Below are 12,953 nucleotides of genomic sequence, written 5' to 3' on the forward strand. Positions count from 1 at the left end.
CCTTCAGCAAATATTTATTGAGGGTGTACTGTATGCAAGGCTCCGCGCCAGGGGCTAGGGCCCAGGGACTCTAGGAGCGGGGTTGGTTCCTTTCTTCTTTGTTAGCTTTGTTGGCGCTCACATGGGTTATGTAAACTTGTCCAGGTCAAAGTTGTTTTGACTGCACTGATTTTTATATATTACTGACAAAGTACAGTGGCCACTCGGTGGAAAACCCCGGGAGTTGGTGTAACGCCTTGTGCAGCAGAATAAGAAAGGTGCTTGGTCTTTGTCCCATTGCCTGACACTGAGCTCCTAAAACCCTTGGAATCCCCTGAGGGATAAGAACTTCTTTGGTGTGCTGAGCAGCTGATTCTTGGCTGGGGGTGCTCCTGGATAGTCTCAGCACGGGGGCTGGGCCCAGAAGGACCAGACTTTGGTTGGAAACTTGGAACTTTCAGCCCAACCTTGGAGAAGGAGCGAGGGACTGAAGCTGGAGTTAATCCCAAGGGCCAGTGATTCAATCAGTTGTGCCTCATGTAATGAAACCTCTGTGGAAACCTCTAAATGACAGGGTTGAGAGAGCTTGCAGATTGGCGGGCACATCAAGGAGCTAGGAGGGTGGCACACCAGGAGAGGGCATGGGGGTTCTGCGCCCCCCTCATCTCATGCCAGCATTTTGTCCATCTGGCGGCTCTTGAGTCGTACCTTTATAATAAACCAGTAAGAGTAAGGAAAGCACTTCCTGGGTTCTGGGAGTCATTCTGTTGAATTATCATACCCAAGGAGGGCATCGTGGGAGCCTCCAATTTTATAGCTGGTTGGTCAGAAGTATGGGTGGCCTGGAGATTGGGATTGGCGTTTGAAGTGGGGGCAGTCTTGTGGGCTGAGCCCTTTAACTCATGGAATCTGACACTCACTTCAGGTAGACAGTGTCAGAATTAACTGAGTTGTTGGATACCTGGTTGGCGTCAGAGAGCTGGGGCAGTGGCGTTGAAAAAGACCACGTGTGTTTGGTGTCAGGAGGAAAATGAAACCCTTATCCCTTGTCTGTCATGTTGTGTGGGTGGGGGTGGGTGTAGACAGATGGGCATGAAAAGATTGAAGATCAAGCCCCAGAAGATGCAGAGCCTGTGTAGTTCTCACTTTCCTGTTCTGTCCTGCAAACTATGTCAGCTGTCTGGCTACACTCAACGCACATTACACCGTCTGTAGTGTGGGAAACTCCTTAAATTCTTGGAGCACTCTGGATGACTAATGTATTATCAAAATGCAGATATGCACAACATAACAGGAAAAACTCAATATAGGGTTCACATAGAGAAGAAGACTCTGTCCCTCATTCCTGTGTAATTGCCAGAGGACGGAGTATATAATTTCAGGCTCCATTTCTGATTGCTCAGGGGAGATAGGGTACCTTTCAGAAAAAAATTCAAGCCAGCTCAAGTTATCTGCAGGCTGTGGTTTGAGGGTCTGCCCAGACGTAAAGCCTTGTATCCATTCATCTGTTGTACAGGTATTTACTGAGCTACTAATCTGTGGGCCAGGCCTGTTGGTGAACAAAAGTTCCTCATTTTCACTCATCTTCTCTGTCCCCATGTTTTGGATAAATGGTGTAGGTTATTTTAACGAAGAAAAAGGACTTTTTATCCATCCACTTACTCATTCAATGTGTGTTCGTTTGAGAGTCTACAATACAGGTACACCACTGGGAAATATTCAAAAGAGACATGTTTGCCTTCAAGGACCTTCAAACTCGTTTATTCATCAACTCGTCACTCATTCGAAAAAACGTGCATTGAGAGCCAGGCAATGGACCAGGGCAGTGCAAGGGAAATGCAGAAATGAACAAGAGTGCACAGTCAGTCCATGAAGTACCAGCCTGGAGGGGCAAACAGGTGGTCACATCTTTGGTTAAGTCAGGTGTGGTCAGTGATGGTCATGCACTCTGCCCACACCATAGGGACAGTGCAGGGGGAGCACAGAAGTGCGGGGTCCTGGCACAGCTCCCTGGAGGTGAGAGGGCAACACTTGACTCTTGATCTGATTTTCAGTTGGGGCCAGAGCGAAGGGTTGGCTTGGAAAGGAGGCTGTGGCAGGAGCTCCCATCAGAGGGAGCTGTGTCAGTGAAGATATGGACGTGTAAGGCACCATGGCAGGGTACTAGCCTGCAAGTGCTATATTTTGATTTGGGCACAGAAGGTGGCAGATGAATTTGAATATTGTGACACAGTTGCATGTAAATGTCAGGAACTAAAGCTTGTAATATTGGCACAATCCATGGTTCAATGAAATGGATAGCCCAGAAGTAAACAAACATGTGATAAAGGAGGTATCACAGATCAGAAGGGTGTTAAATAAATAATGCTGGGTCAATTGATAAGTTATTTAGGAAAAAAATAGATTCTTATACTAGCGATGATTTTTAGAGTTTTGGGGCTCGAAATTTAGAAATTAGAGGATTAAGGTTTCCCTCTGTGAATTAAAATTTAAGGTCAACACTTATGGGTCAGGATATATTTAACAGCTTACCTTAAATAACCAAGTGTATCTTACCTCATTGAACGTAACTGATCCCATGAGCATGGCTGTCTTTACAGACCCCACACTCACAGGAACCTCGCTTTGGTTTAATGTTCTGCTCTTGCCCTCTTGAAATGCTTCATTTTTGAAAATGGACCTGTGCTTTCATTTTGCACTGAGTCCTGCAATAGATGTATCAGTCCTGCCCGGGACATGGGTCACCCATGGAAGCAGAAGGCTACAGAGCCAAGCTTTAGAAGTCAATGCTCTCCTGCCTCTTGGTGAGTTGCAGCAGCACACTTAGGGTCTGGCTGCAGTAGCAGGACTGTCTGTATTGTGTGTACAGATGTCCCAGACTCATGCTACTCAGCATTCCATTTATTTGACAGACTCCTTTCCTCCCATCTCCTTCTCAACCAGCAACCTTCTCATTGTGATTTGGCTGCTTCTGTGGTCTTCCCACAGGAGAGCACTGGCTGGTCATGCTGACTCCTGCCAACTCCAGAAATAGTCATTGGGTTGGCATCCTGGTGATACGCATCAGTGAGGTTCTTTAATGGGGGCCTGTCCCTGAGAAAAGGTCCCCTCCTGATGACTTTCTGAGACAGAAGGCTGCAGGCCAGGCATCATGCTGGTACAGAACAGTGGTTAGGAACGAGGCCTTTGAAGTCAACCAGACAATCCTGGGGTCAGGTGTTGGCCCCAGGGTGCTAGAGTGTGATCTTGACCAAGATACGAAGCTCTGCCCTCGTCTTTCATCTGCCGAGAGGTGATAGGACACCTATCCCCTAGGTTGTGAGACTGAATGAGAAAACAGACACAAGGTCAGGTTTCTCAGCCTCAGCGCTGTTGAAATTTTGGACCAGCTAATTCTTCGTTGGGGAGAGGGGGAGGGAGAGCTGTCCTGTGCATGGTGGGGTGTCTGGCAGCATCTCTGGCCTCCTCCATCTCTGTTCACAGTTGTGGTAACCAGAACGTCCCCAGGCATAGCCTCATGTTCCCCTGGGGGCGCAGTCGGCCTGGCTAAGAGTCACGCGCTGGCCTGGGTGTATAGGGCACTGCCTGGAGGAAAGACAGCTACTGTCAGGGTTCCTAATAATGCACCGAAGGTGGAAATAGTCCCAAGGCCATCCGGAGGCTCCTGGAAGGACACTTGTCAGCCTTTCAGCTGCCCTCCGCTCTTTAAATTTCTACATCCAGTCCAGAATAAAGTCCTTATGGAATAAAGGGTAAATGTAAAAAGGTCTACCTTTACAAACTGAAAAAAGAGAAGTCACAGATCTTTAGTTTTCCAAGTAAAGAAGAGTTGCAAATACTAAACTCAAAGCAGTGGTACTTTTGTGATGTTTAATGTTGGGTTTGAATCATATGGGGGAATTTTCTTACCTGATGTCCCTACATTAAAAGTAAACACACAAGTGTGATTGGTAAAAAGTTGGTAATTATCGTTAATAAAACTGGATAAAATGACTGTGAGAAATAAGACCAAATGGTATTAAGAAACTGGTGTAAGTCAAAAAGAAAATCAAACAAAAATAAATTCCTCAAACATAGGGATGAAAGAGGAAATATAGTCAGTTTATGACATCTCCAGGCATGGCCTCATGTTCCCCTGGGGGCTCAAATTCAGTAATGTTCAAATTCAGTAATAATTTTAAAAGTTTGAATTTCTTTTTCATTTAAATTGAGAAAGATTTTGAGTAGTAACGTCTGACTCTGTTGTACCATTTAGCGGAGCCTTCTCGTACATTCTTTGTAGGACAGAGAATGGTTACAGTATCACCAGAAAGAAACTTGGTGATATATATGCCTTAAAAATTGTACCTTTTAGCCTTTTGAAAATAATTCCTACAGCATAATCTGAAATTTGGACAAATATTTGTGTATGAAGTTGTTTATTGCAAGGTTTTAATAGAAGCCAACTTTGGGTCTAGCATTAAGGGAGTAGTAAATTACAGCTTATGGTAAATAATTAGCAGTCCTTAAAACAATATTTACAGAAGGTTTCTAGTGGCATGCAGAATTCTTACAGTGTTAAATGAAAAAGCAGATTTTAAAATTATGTGTGCAGTATGAACTCAGCTCAGAATAAAGACTGGAAAAGGCATATATGAAATGTTAGTAGTGTTTGTTCCTGGGAGATTGTGTTGGGATAATTTATGAAAGTCACTCTTTAATGTGTGATTAAATTGATCATTTCTTTTTTTGGGGGGGTGTCTGTTCTTTTAGGTAATTTTTAGGTCTTATGCATTCTTGGAAATGAAGGTGTAAAAGGTGAAGCTCTGTTTCTCTGAATAAGAGAAAGCCAAAAGCAACCGTCAGTGTCTTGACATGCAGCTTTATATCTTAATAAATTCCTTTCAAGTTGCAATAGCAAACTGGTTTTGAGGGGTAGACTGTTTGCCCTACATGAAGAGTATTAATTTATTTTTACACTGTCAACTCTTGTTGATTAATTTTTAAAGATATATTTATTATAGTATGTTTCTTGATGAAAGAATCTTTAAAATGTCCATTTTTATTTTTATAGTATGTGCAGAAGCTTATAATCCTGATGAAGAAGAAGATGATGCAGAATCCAGGGTATGTAATTTACTGAACAAATTAATTTTAAATTATACCCCTGCATTGGATAAGGAAAATAATAGTAGGAAGATGTTATCAAGCATATAGGTTCACACGAGGCATAATGGAATTACTTTGACTGATTCTTTTCCTAGTCTTATCTCCAATAGCTTACTTCTGCTTCAAGTTTTGTAGAATTACTTTGATCCAAAGAGTCTCTCTCTTTGTGGATAAAAAGAATGATGAACGTAAAAACTCACTGCAGTTGTGGTTTTATTTCTCTGCAAAAATACAGCCTGTGATGAAAAATGTTTTTAGCTATCTTTCCCATAGTGATAATTTTATTTTTCTTAGTATTTCTAGTAAAGAAAAAAATACTGGGAAAAGCATTCTGCTCTTACTGATTTGTCACAAAAGAAGCTTACTCTGAAACAAAAAAAAATCAGAGCAAAATTATGTCTAAGATGCCAAACAGCATTTGTTATTTTTTTTAAAAATCTATGAGTCTAATAGTTAACTCAAAAACTGGTTTCTTGGAGGTCCTAATGTTTTTGCAAGAATTTTGTCCAGTTTGGTTTGAAGCAGCTTTTAAACTGTGTTCTTTAGCTCCATTCCCCTATTATTTATTTAGTAAAAAGTAAACTATGAGATTACTGAGCCTGGAAATGGAAAGTATTCATTTACTTTTTTTTTTTTTTGGAGTACATACTTTGCAAAAAAAGTTCCCCTTTTTTATTTGGCCCTTAAAATTAAAACAAAAATCCATTTCTGTAGCTCTGAAAAATATTTCAGTGAGATTGAGATTTAATGCAGAAAAGCAGATACTGTGTCCCTGAGTCCTTATCTCATTAAGCTCCCTGACGTATATGTAAAATCCAGTGGTAGGGGGATCAGGAGCCTTAAATGACGCAGAAGATCTTGGAGGAAATCCCATTTCACTCCTGTCTCCACGGAGATTCCCAGCACTAGGCTTGTGGTGCTTATTTCTCAGTACCAGAACCTAACGTGTTTTTGTAAAGTCCACAAATTCCAGTCTGCAAATTATGCAGCCTTAGGCTCAATGTATCTTTATCAAGGTGTAATGTGCTGTTATCACTCCACGTAGTCTGAAAATCTAGACTCTCCCCTCTCCTATCCTTTATCTTGCAGAAGCAATAATGGGTGACTTAGAAGACAACACGTATTATTTAACTTTGTTTTAAATTGAAGTATAGTTGATTTACAATATTGTTTTAGTTTCGGGTGTACAGTAGAGTGACTCGTTTACACACATATATGTATGCATATTCTTTTTTTATTCTTTTCCATTATAGTTTATTACAAGACATTGAATATTCTTCCCTGTGCTATACAGTAAATCCTTGTTTCTCTCTTTTATATATGGTAGTGTGCATATGTTAATCCCTTGCTCGCAATTTATCCCTGCCTCCTCTCTTACCCTTTAGTAACCATATGTTTGTTTTATATGTCTGTGAGTCTAATGTTTTATAAATATGTTCATTTGTACTATTTTTTAAGTTCCACATATAAGTGATATCATGTAATATGTCTTTGACTTATTTCACTTAGTATGATAATCTCTAAGTCCATTCATTTTGCTGCAAATGTCATTGTTTCATTTATATATATGCCATATCTTCTTTATCCATTCATCTGTTGATGGACACTTAGGCTGCTTCTGTGTCTTGGCTATTGTAGATACTGCTGCCATGAACACTGGGGTTCGTGTGTCTTTTTGAATTAGAATTTTCTTCTTTTCTGGATATATGTCTAAGAATGGGATTGCTGGGTCATATGATAACTGTGTTTTAACCTTTTCATTTTGGTTTCTTTTTTTCTTTTTTTCTTTTTCAAAACAGAGGTGCTGGGAATTGAACCAAGTACCTCATGCATGCTCAGCATGCACTCTACCAACTGAGCTATAACCTGACTCCCTATTTTTACTTTTTTAAGGAACCTCCCTACTGTTCTCCATAGTGGCTGCCCCAGCATACATTCCCACCAACAGTGTAGGAGGGTTCTCTTTTTCTCCACACCCTCTCCAGCACTTATTATTTGTAGACTTTTTGATGATGGCCATTCTGACCAGTGTGAGGTGATACCTCATTGTAGTTTTGATTTGCATTTCTCTAATATTTAGCGATGTTGAGCATCTTTTCATGTGTCTGTTGGCCATCTGGATGTCTTCTTTGAAGAAATGTCTGTTTAGGTCTTCTGCCCATGTTTTAATTGGGTAGTTGGTATTTTTGTTGTAGAGTCACATTGAGCTGTTTGTATATTTTGGAAATTAAGCCCTTGTTGGCCTCATCATTTGCAATTATTATTTCCCACTCCATAGGTTATCTTTTCATTTTGTTTATGGTTTCCTTGGCTATGCAAAATCTTGTAAGTTTGATTAGGTCCCATTTGTTTATTTTTGCTTTCATTTCTATTGCCTTGGGAGACTGACCTAAGAAAATACTGCTATGACTTAATGTCCGAGAATATTTTGCCTATATTCTCTTCTAGTAGTTTATGGTGTCATGTCTTATATTTAAGACTTTAAGTGATTTTGAATTTATTTCTGTGTATAGTGTGAGTGTCCTGACTTCATTGATTTGCATGTGACTGTCCAGATTTCCCATTACCACTTGCTAAAAAGACTGTCTTTTCTCCATTGTATATTCTTGCTGCCTTTGTGGAAGGTTAAATGACCGTGGGTGTGTGGGTTTATTTCTGGGCTCTCTATTCTGTTCCACTGATCTGTATGTCTGTTTTTGTGCCAACACCACACTATTTGATTACTGTAGCTTTGTAGTATTGTCTGAAGTCTGGGAGGGTTATGCTGCCATCTTTATTCTTTTTCCTCAGAATTGCTTTGTTAATTCTGGGTCTTCTGTGACTCCATACAAATTTTATGATTATTTGTTCTAGTTCTATGAAAAATGTCCTGAGTGACTTGATAGGGATCACATTAAATATGTAAATTGCTTTGGGTTGTATGGCCATTTTAACTATGTTAGTTCTTCCAATTCAGGGGCTTGGGATATCTTTCCATTCCCTTGAATCATCTTCGATTTCCTTCATCAGTTCTCAGCATATAAGTCTTTCATTTCCTTGGTTAGGTTTTTTCCTAGATTTTTGTTTTTGTTTGTTTGTCTTTCGTTTTGGATGAGGTATTAAACAAGATTGCTTTTTAAATTTTCTCTTTCTGGTATTTCATTGTTAGTGTATCGTATCATCTACCTATAATGACAGTTTTACCTCTTTCCTTTCAATCTGGATATCTTTTATTTCTTTTTCTTGTCTGATTACCGTGGGTAGGACTTCCAGTACTATGTTGAAAAGAAGTGGTAAGAGTGGACATCCTTGTCTTGTTCTAGAACTTAGCAGAAAGGCTTTCAGCTTTTCACTGTTTAGTATTAATATTGGCTATGGATTTGTCATAAATGGCTTTTACTGTGTTGAGATATTTTCCCTCTGTACCCACTTTGGTGAGAGTTTTTATCATGAATGGATGATGAATTTTATCAAATGCTTTTTCTGCGTCTATTGAGATGATTGCATGGCTTTGTCTTTTGGTGATTTGTGTAACTTTTTTTTAACATTTTTTATTGATTTATAATCATTTTACAATGTTGTGTCAAATTCCAGTGTTCAGCACAATTTTTCAGTTATACATGAACATATATATATTCATTGTCACATTTTTTTCTCTCTGTGAGCTACTGTAAGATCTTGTATATATTTCCCTGTGCTATACAGTACAATCTTGTTTATCTATTCTACAATTTTGAAATCCCAGTGTATCCCTTCTCCTTGGCAACCACAAGTTTTTATTCTATGTCTATGAGTCTGTTTCTGTTTTCTATTTATGCTTTGTTTGTTTGTTTTTAGATTCCACATATGAGCGATCTCATATGGTATTTTTCTTTTCTCTTTCTGGCTTACTTCACTTAGAATGACATTCTCCAGGAGCATCCATGTTTCTGCAAATGGTGTTATGTTGTCGGTTTTTATGGCTGAATAGTATTTCATTGTAGAAATATACCACCTTTTCTTCATCCAGTCATCCGTTGACGGACATTTAGGCTGTTTCCTTGTCTTGGCTATTTTAAATAGTGCTGCTATGAACACTGGGGTTCATGTTCTGAAGTAGGGTTCCTTCTGGATATATGCCCAGGAGCAGGATTCCTGGGTCATACAGTAAGTCTATTCCTAGTCTTTTGAGGAATCTCCATACTGTTTTCCACAGTGGCTGCACCAAACTGCATTCCCACCAGCAGTGTAGGAGGAGGGTTCCCTTTTCGCCACAGCTTCTCCAGCATTTGTCGTTTGTGGATTTTTGAATGATGGCCATTCTGACTGGTGTGAGGTGATACCTCATTGTAGTTTTGATTTGCATTTCTCTGATAATTAGTGATATTGAGCATTTTTTCATGTGCGATTTGTGTAATGTTAAATCATCCTCATGACCCTGAGATGAATGCAGATTGATCATGGTGTGTGATCCTTTTTATGTGTTGTTGGGTTTGATTTACTAATATTTTATTGAGAATTTTTGCATCAGAGTTATTGGCCTGTAATTTTCTTTCTTGGTAGTGTCTTTGGTTTTGTTGTCAGGGTGATGGTGGCTTCATAGAATGACTATGGAAGTGTTCCCTCCTCTTCAGTCTTTTGGAAGAGTTTGAGAAGGATTGGTTTAAGTTATTCTTCGTATGTTTGGTAGAATTCCCCAATGAAGCCATCTGGTTCTGGAATTTTGTTTGCAGGAGGGTTTTTTTGGGTTTTTTTTTCAATTACAGATTCTATTTCACATCTGGTGATCAGTCTGTTCAAATTATATGTCCTTTCTTGATTCAGTTTTGGCAAGCTGTATGTTTCTAGAAACTTGTCCATTTCTTCTAGGTTGTCCATTTTGTTGGCATTTAACTGTTCGTAATATTTTCTTATGGTATTTTGTATTTCTGAGTTACCTTTCATTTTTTATTTTGAGTCCTCCCTCTTTTCTTGATGAGCCCGGCCAGAGTTTTGTCAGTTGTTTATTCTTTCAAAAACTAGCTCTTGGTTTTATTGATTTTTTTTCTATTGTTTTTTAAATCTCTTTTTATTTATTTCCTCTCTGATCTTTATTATTTCCTTCTTTCTGCTGACTTTAGGTTCTGTTTGTTCTTCTTTTTCTAATTCTTTTTGGTGGTAAGGGGTTAGGTTGTTTACTTGGGATTTTTCTTGTTTTTTGAGGAAGGACTGTATTGCTATAAAATTCCCTCTTAGGACTGCTTTTACTGCATTCCATAGATTTTTTTTGTGGTTGTGTTTTAATTGTCATTTGTCTGGAGTTTTTTTTTTTTTTTTTTTTTCCCTCTTTAACTTCATCATTGGCCCATTGGTTTTTGGTTTTGTTTTGTTTTTTGGTATGTTGTTTAGTCTCCATGTAATTGTTTTTTCTTATTTCTCTTTCTGTGGTTGATTTTTAGTTTCATGCCATTGTGGTCAGAAAAGATGCTTTGAAATAATTTCTGTCCTCTTAAATTTGTTGAGGCTTGTTTTGTGTCCTAGTTTGTGGTATGTCCTAGAGAATGTTCCATGTGTGCTTGAAAAGAATGTGTATTCCTTTTTTTTTGGATGTAGTATCCTGTAGATATCAATTAAGTCTAACTGTTCTGTTGTATCATTCATGATCTCTATTGCCTTATTGATTTTCCTTCCTGGAGTATCTGTCCATTGATGTCATGATGTCAGTGGGGTATTAAAGTGTTCTACTATCGTTGTATTCCCATCAGTTTCTCCCTTTATGTCTGTTAGTGTATTTGTTTTATGTATTTAGTACTCCCATATTGGGTGCATATATGTTAACAAATGTGATATCCTCTTCTTGTACTGGTTTCTTTATCATTATATAGTGTCCTTTTTCTTTTTTAAAATGACATTTGTTTTAAAGTATTTTGTCTGGTATGAGTGGTGCTACCCCCGTTTTCTTGTCGTTTCCATTTGCAGGAAGTATCTTTTTCCATACCCCACTTTCAGTCTTTATGTGTCTTTACCCCCAAAGTGGGTCTCCTGTAGGCAACATATTGTAGTTTCCTGTTTTATTATCCAATCTGCCATTCTGTCTTTTGATTAGAAGATTTAGTCTATTGACACTTAGAGTAATTATTGATAAGTATGTACTTATTGCCATTTTAAACCTTGTTTCTAGTTGATTTTGTATTTTTTCTTTCTTCCCTTCTTTTTTTTCTTTTTGTGGTTTGATGGTTTCCTTTTATATTATTTCTTTTTTATTTTTGTGAATCTATTGTATGTTTTTGATTTGTGATTACCCTGGTTTTAAAGTATGTTACCCCCAACAGTATCTCCTTGCTTGAGATTGATAGTCGTATAAGCTCAAGCATACTCTAAAAGATCTACATTTTCTTAGTTTGCTCTGAGACATTTTGTAATTTTGATGTCCTGTTTTTACATCTTCATGTTGATCCTTTTGCTATTCATTGTAGTTATGATTGCTTTCACAGAATTTTTGATTGTTTTTAATCTGTGTACTTATTTGAGTGATCTATAATCCTTTTATATATTTACCTTTCCTATTGTGATTTTCCTTTTCCTATAAATTCATGCTTCTTTTCTGTTTAGAGAAGACCTTTCAGTATTTCTTTTAAGATAGGTTTAGTACTGCTGTATTCCTTTTATTTTTGTTTGAGAAATTATTTATCTTTCCTTCTAAGTTAAAAGCTTGCTTAGTACAGTATTCTAGGTTGCAGGTTTTTTCCTTTTTAGGACTTTGAATATCTCTTGCCACTTCCTTCTGTCCTGAAAAGTTTCTGTAGGGAAATCAGCTGAGAGCCTTATGGGGGTTCCCTTGTAACTGACTCTTTGTTTTTCTCTTGCTGCCTTTAGTATCCTCTCTGTATCTTTAACTTTTGCCATTTTAAATATGATATGTCTTAGAGTAGGTCTGTTTGGGTTCATCTTGTTTGAGACCCTCTGGGCTTCCTGTACCTAAATATCTGTTTCCTTCTTTAGTTTTCACATATATTCTTTGTATTTGTGTATAAATGTATACTGTAAAACTCAGTATTTGAGTTGTTTAATGAGCTGATTTATCTTAGTAAAAATATGCATTAAAGAACATTTTAAAATACGATTTGAAAGCAGTATATGGTAACTTATAGACTTGTAAACTGTTAGCTACCATTTGATTCATATAATAGATAATTTGACTCGATGACTCCAACTAATTTCTGGCAGTCTTGCTGGGGAGACTATACCAGTTAAGAGTCATTTGTCTGTGGGCAAGAACCCAGTCGCATTGAGATAAAAATAAAAAAGAAAATACTGGAAAATTACTGGAAATATGATTGGAAATCATATAGGCTAGTATAAATATGTATTTTTATGTGAATTCAAAGAAAAATTTAAATACTTAAGATTAATTTTAGAAAGTAGCACATGAGATTTTAGTTGGAATACCTTTAGTAAATGAAAATGTTGGGGTTATGTACATCTACCGTGTAGATACTGGTAAAGAAGAGCCGGTACGTTTAAGAATTGTGGAGCATTTCTTCATTCTGTTACTCCATGAAATGTGTTGGGAGTGCCTTCTGCATATCAGGCTGGGTGCTGAGTGTACAGTGATGAGTACGGTGGACAAGTCCCTGCCGTCTTGGGGCTTAGAGTCAAATTAGCAGAAGTTAACAACAAGCAAGTAAATTGAAGTGCTAAAAGGACAGTGTAACAGGGTGCAGGAATTAACACCAAACCAAACTCCCCAAATCGAAAGAGTCCCTAAATAAATGAAATGGTTGGGAGAAGGCCTTCTTGTGGTGAGACCAGAAGGGTCGATGTGGACAGAGTCTTGCCAAAAGCCCAAGAGTGCATTTCTGGTTGACCTAATAAGCACATCAGAGCAG

At 38.2% G+C, this 12,953-nt stretch overlaps 1 protein-coding gene across 2 annotated transcripts in view; it reads left to right on the forward strand.

Annotated features, from left to right (window-relative positions):
- Positions 1–12,953, forward strand: part of PRKAR2B (protein kinase cAMP-dependent type II regulatory subunit beta) — a 91,459-nt gene that overhangs the window by 49,557 nt on the left and 28,949 nt on the right. For both annotated transcript variants that reach the window (XM_072965213.1, XM_072965214.1), the window contains exon 3: positions 5,033–5,085. In XM_072965213.1, coding sequence (XP_072821314.1) covers positions 5,033–5,085 — 53 coding nt within the window. The remainder of the gene's footprint in view (positions 1–5,032; positions 5,086–12,953) is intronic.

The sequence above is a fragment of the Vicugna pacos genome, chromosome 7 (genome assembly GCF_048564905.1).
Source record: "Vicugna pacos chromosome 7, VicPac4, whole genome shotgun sequence".
Taxonomy (NCBI): Eukaryota; Metazoa; Chordata; class Mammalia; order Artiodactyla; family Camelidae; genus Vicugna; species Vicugna pacos.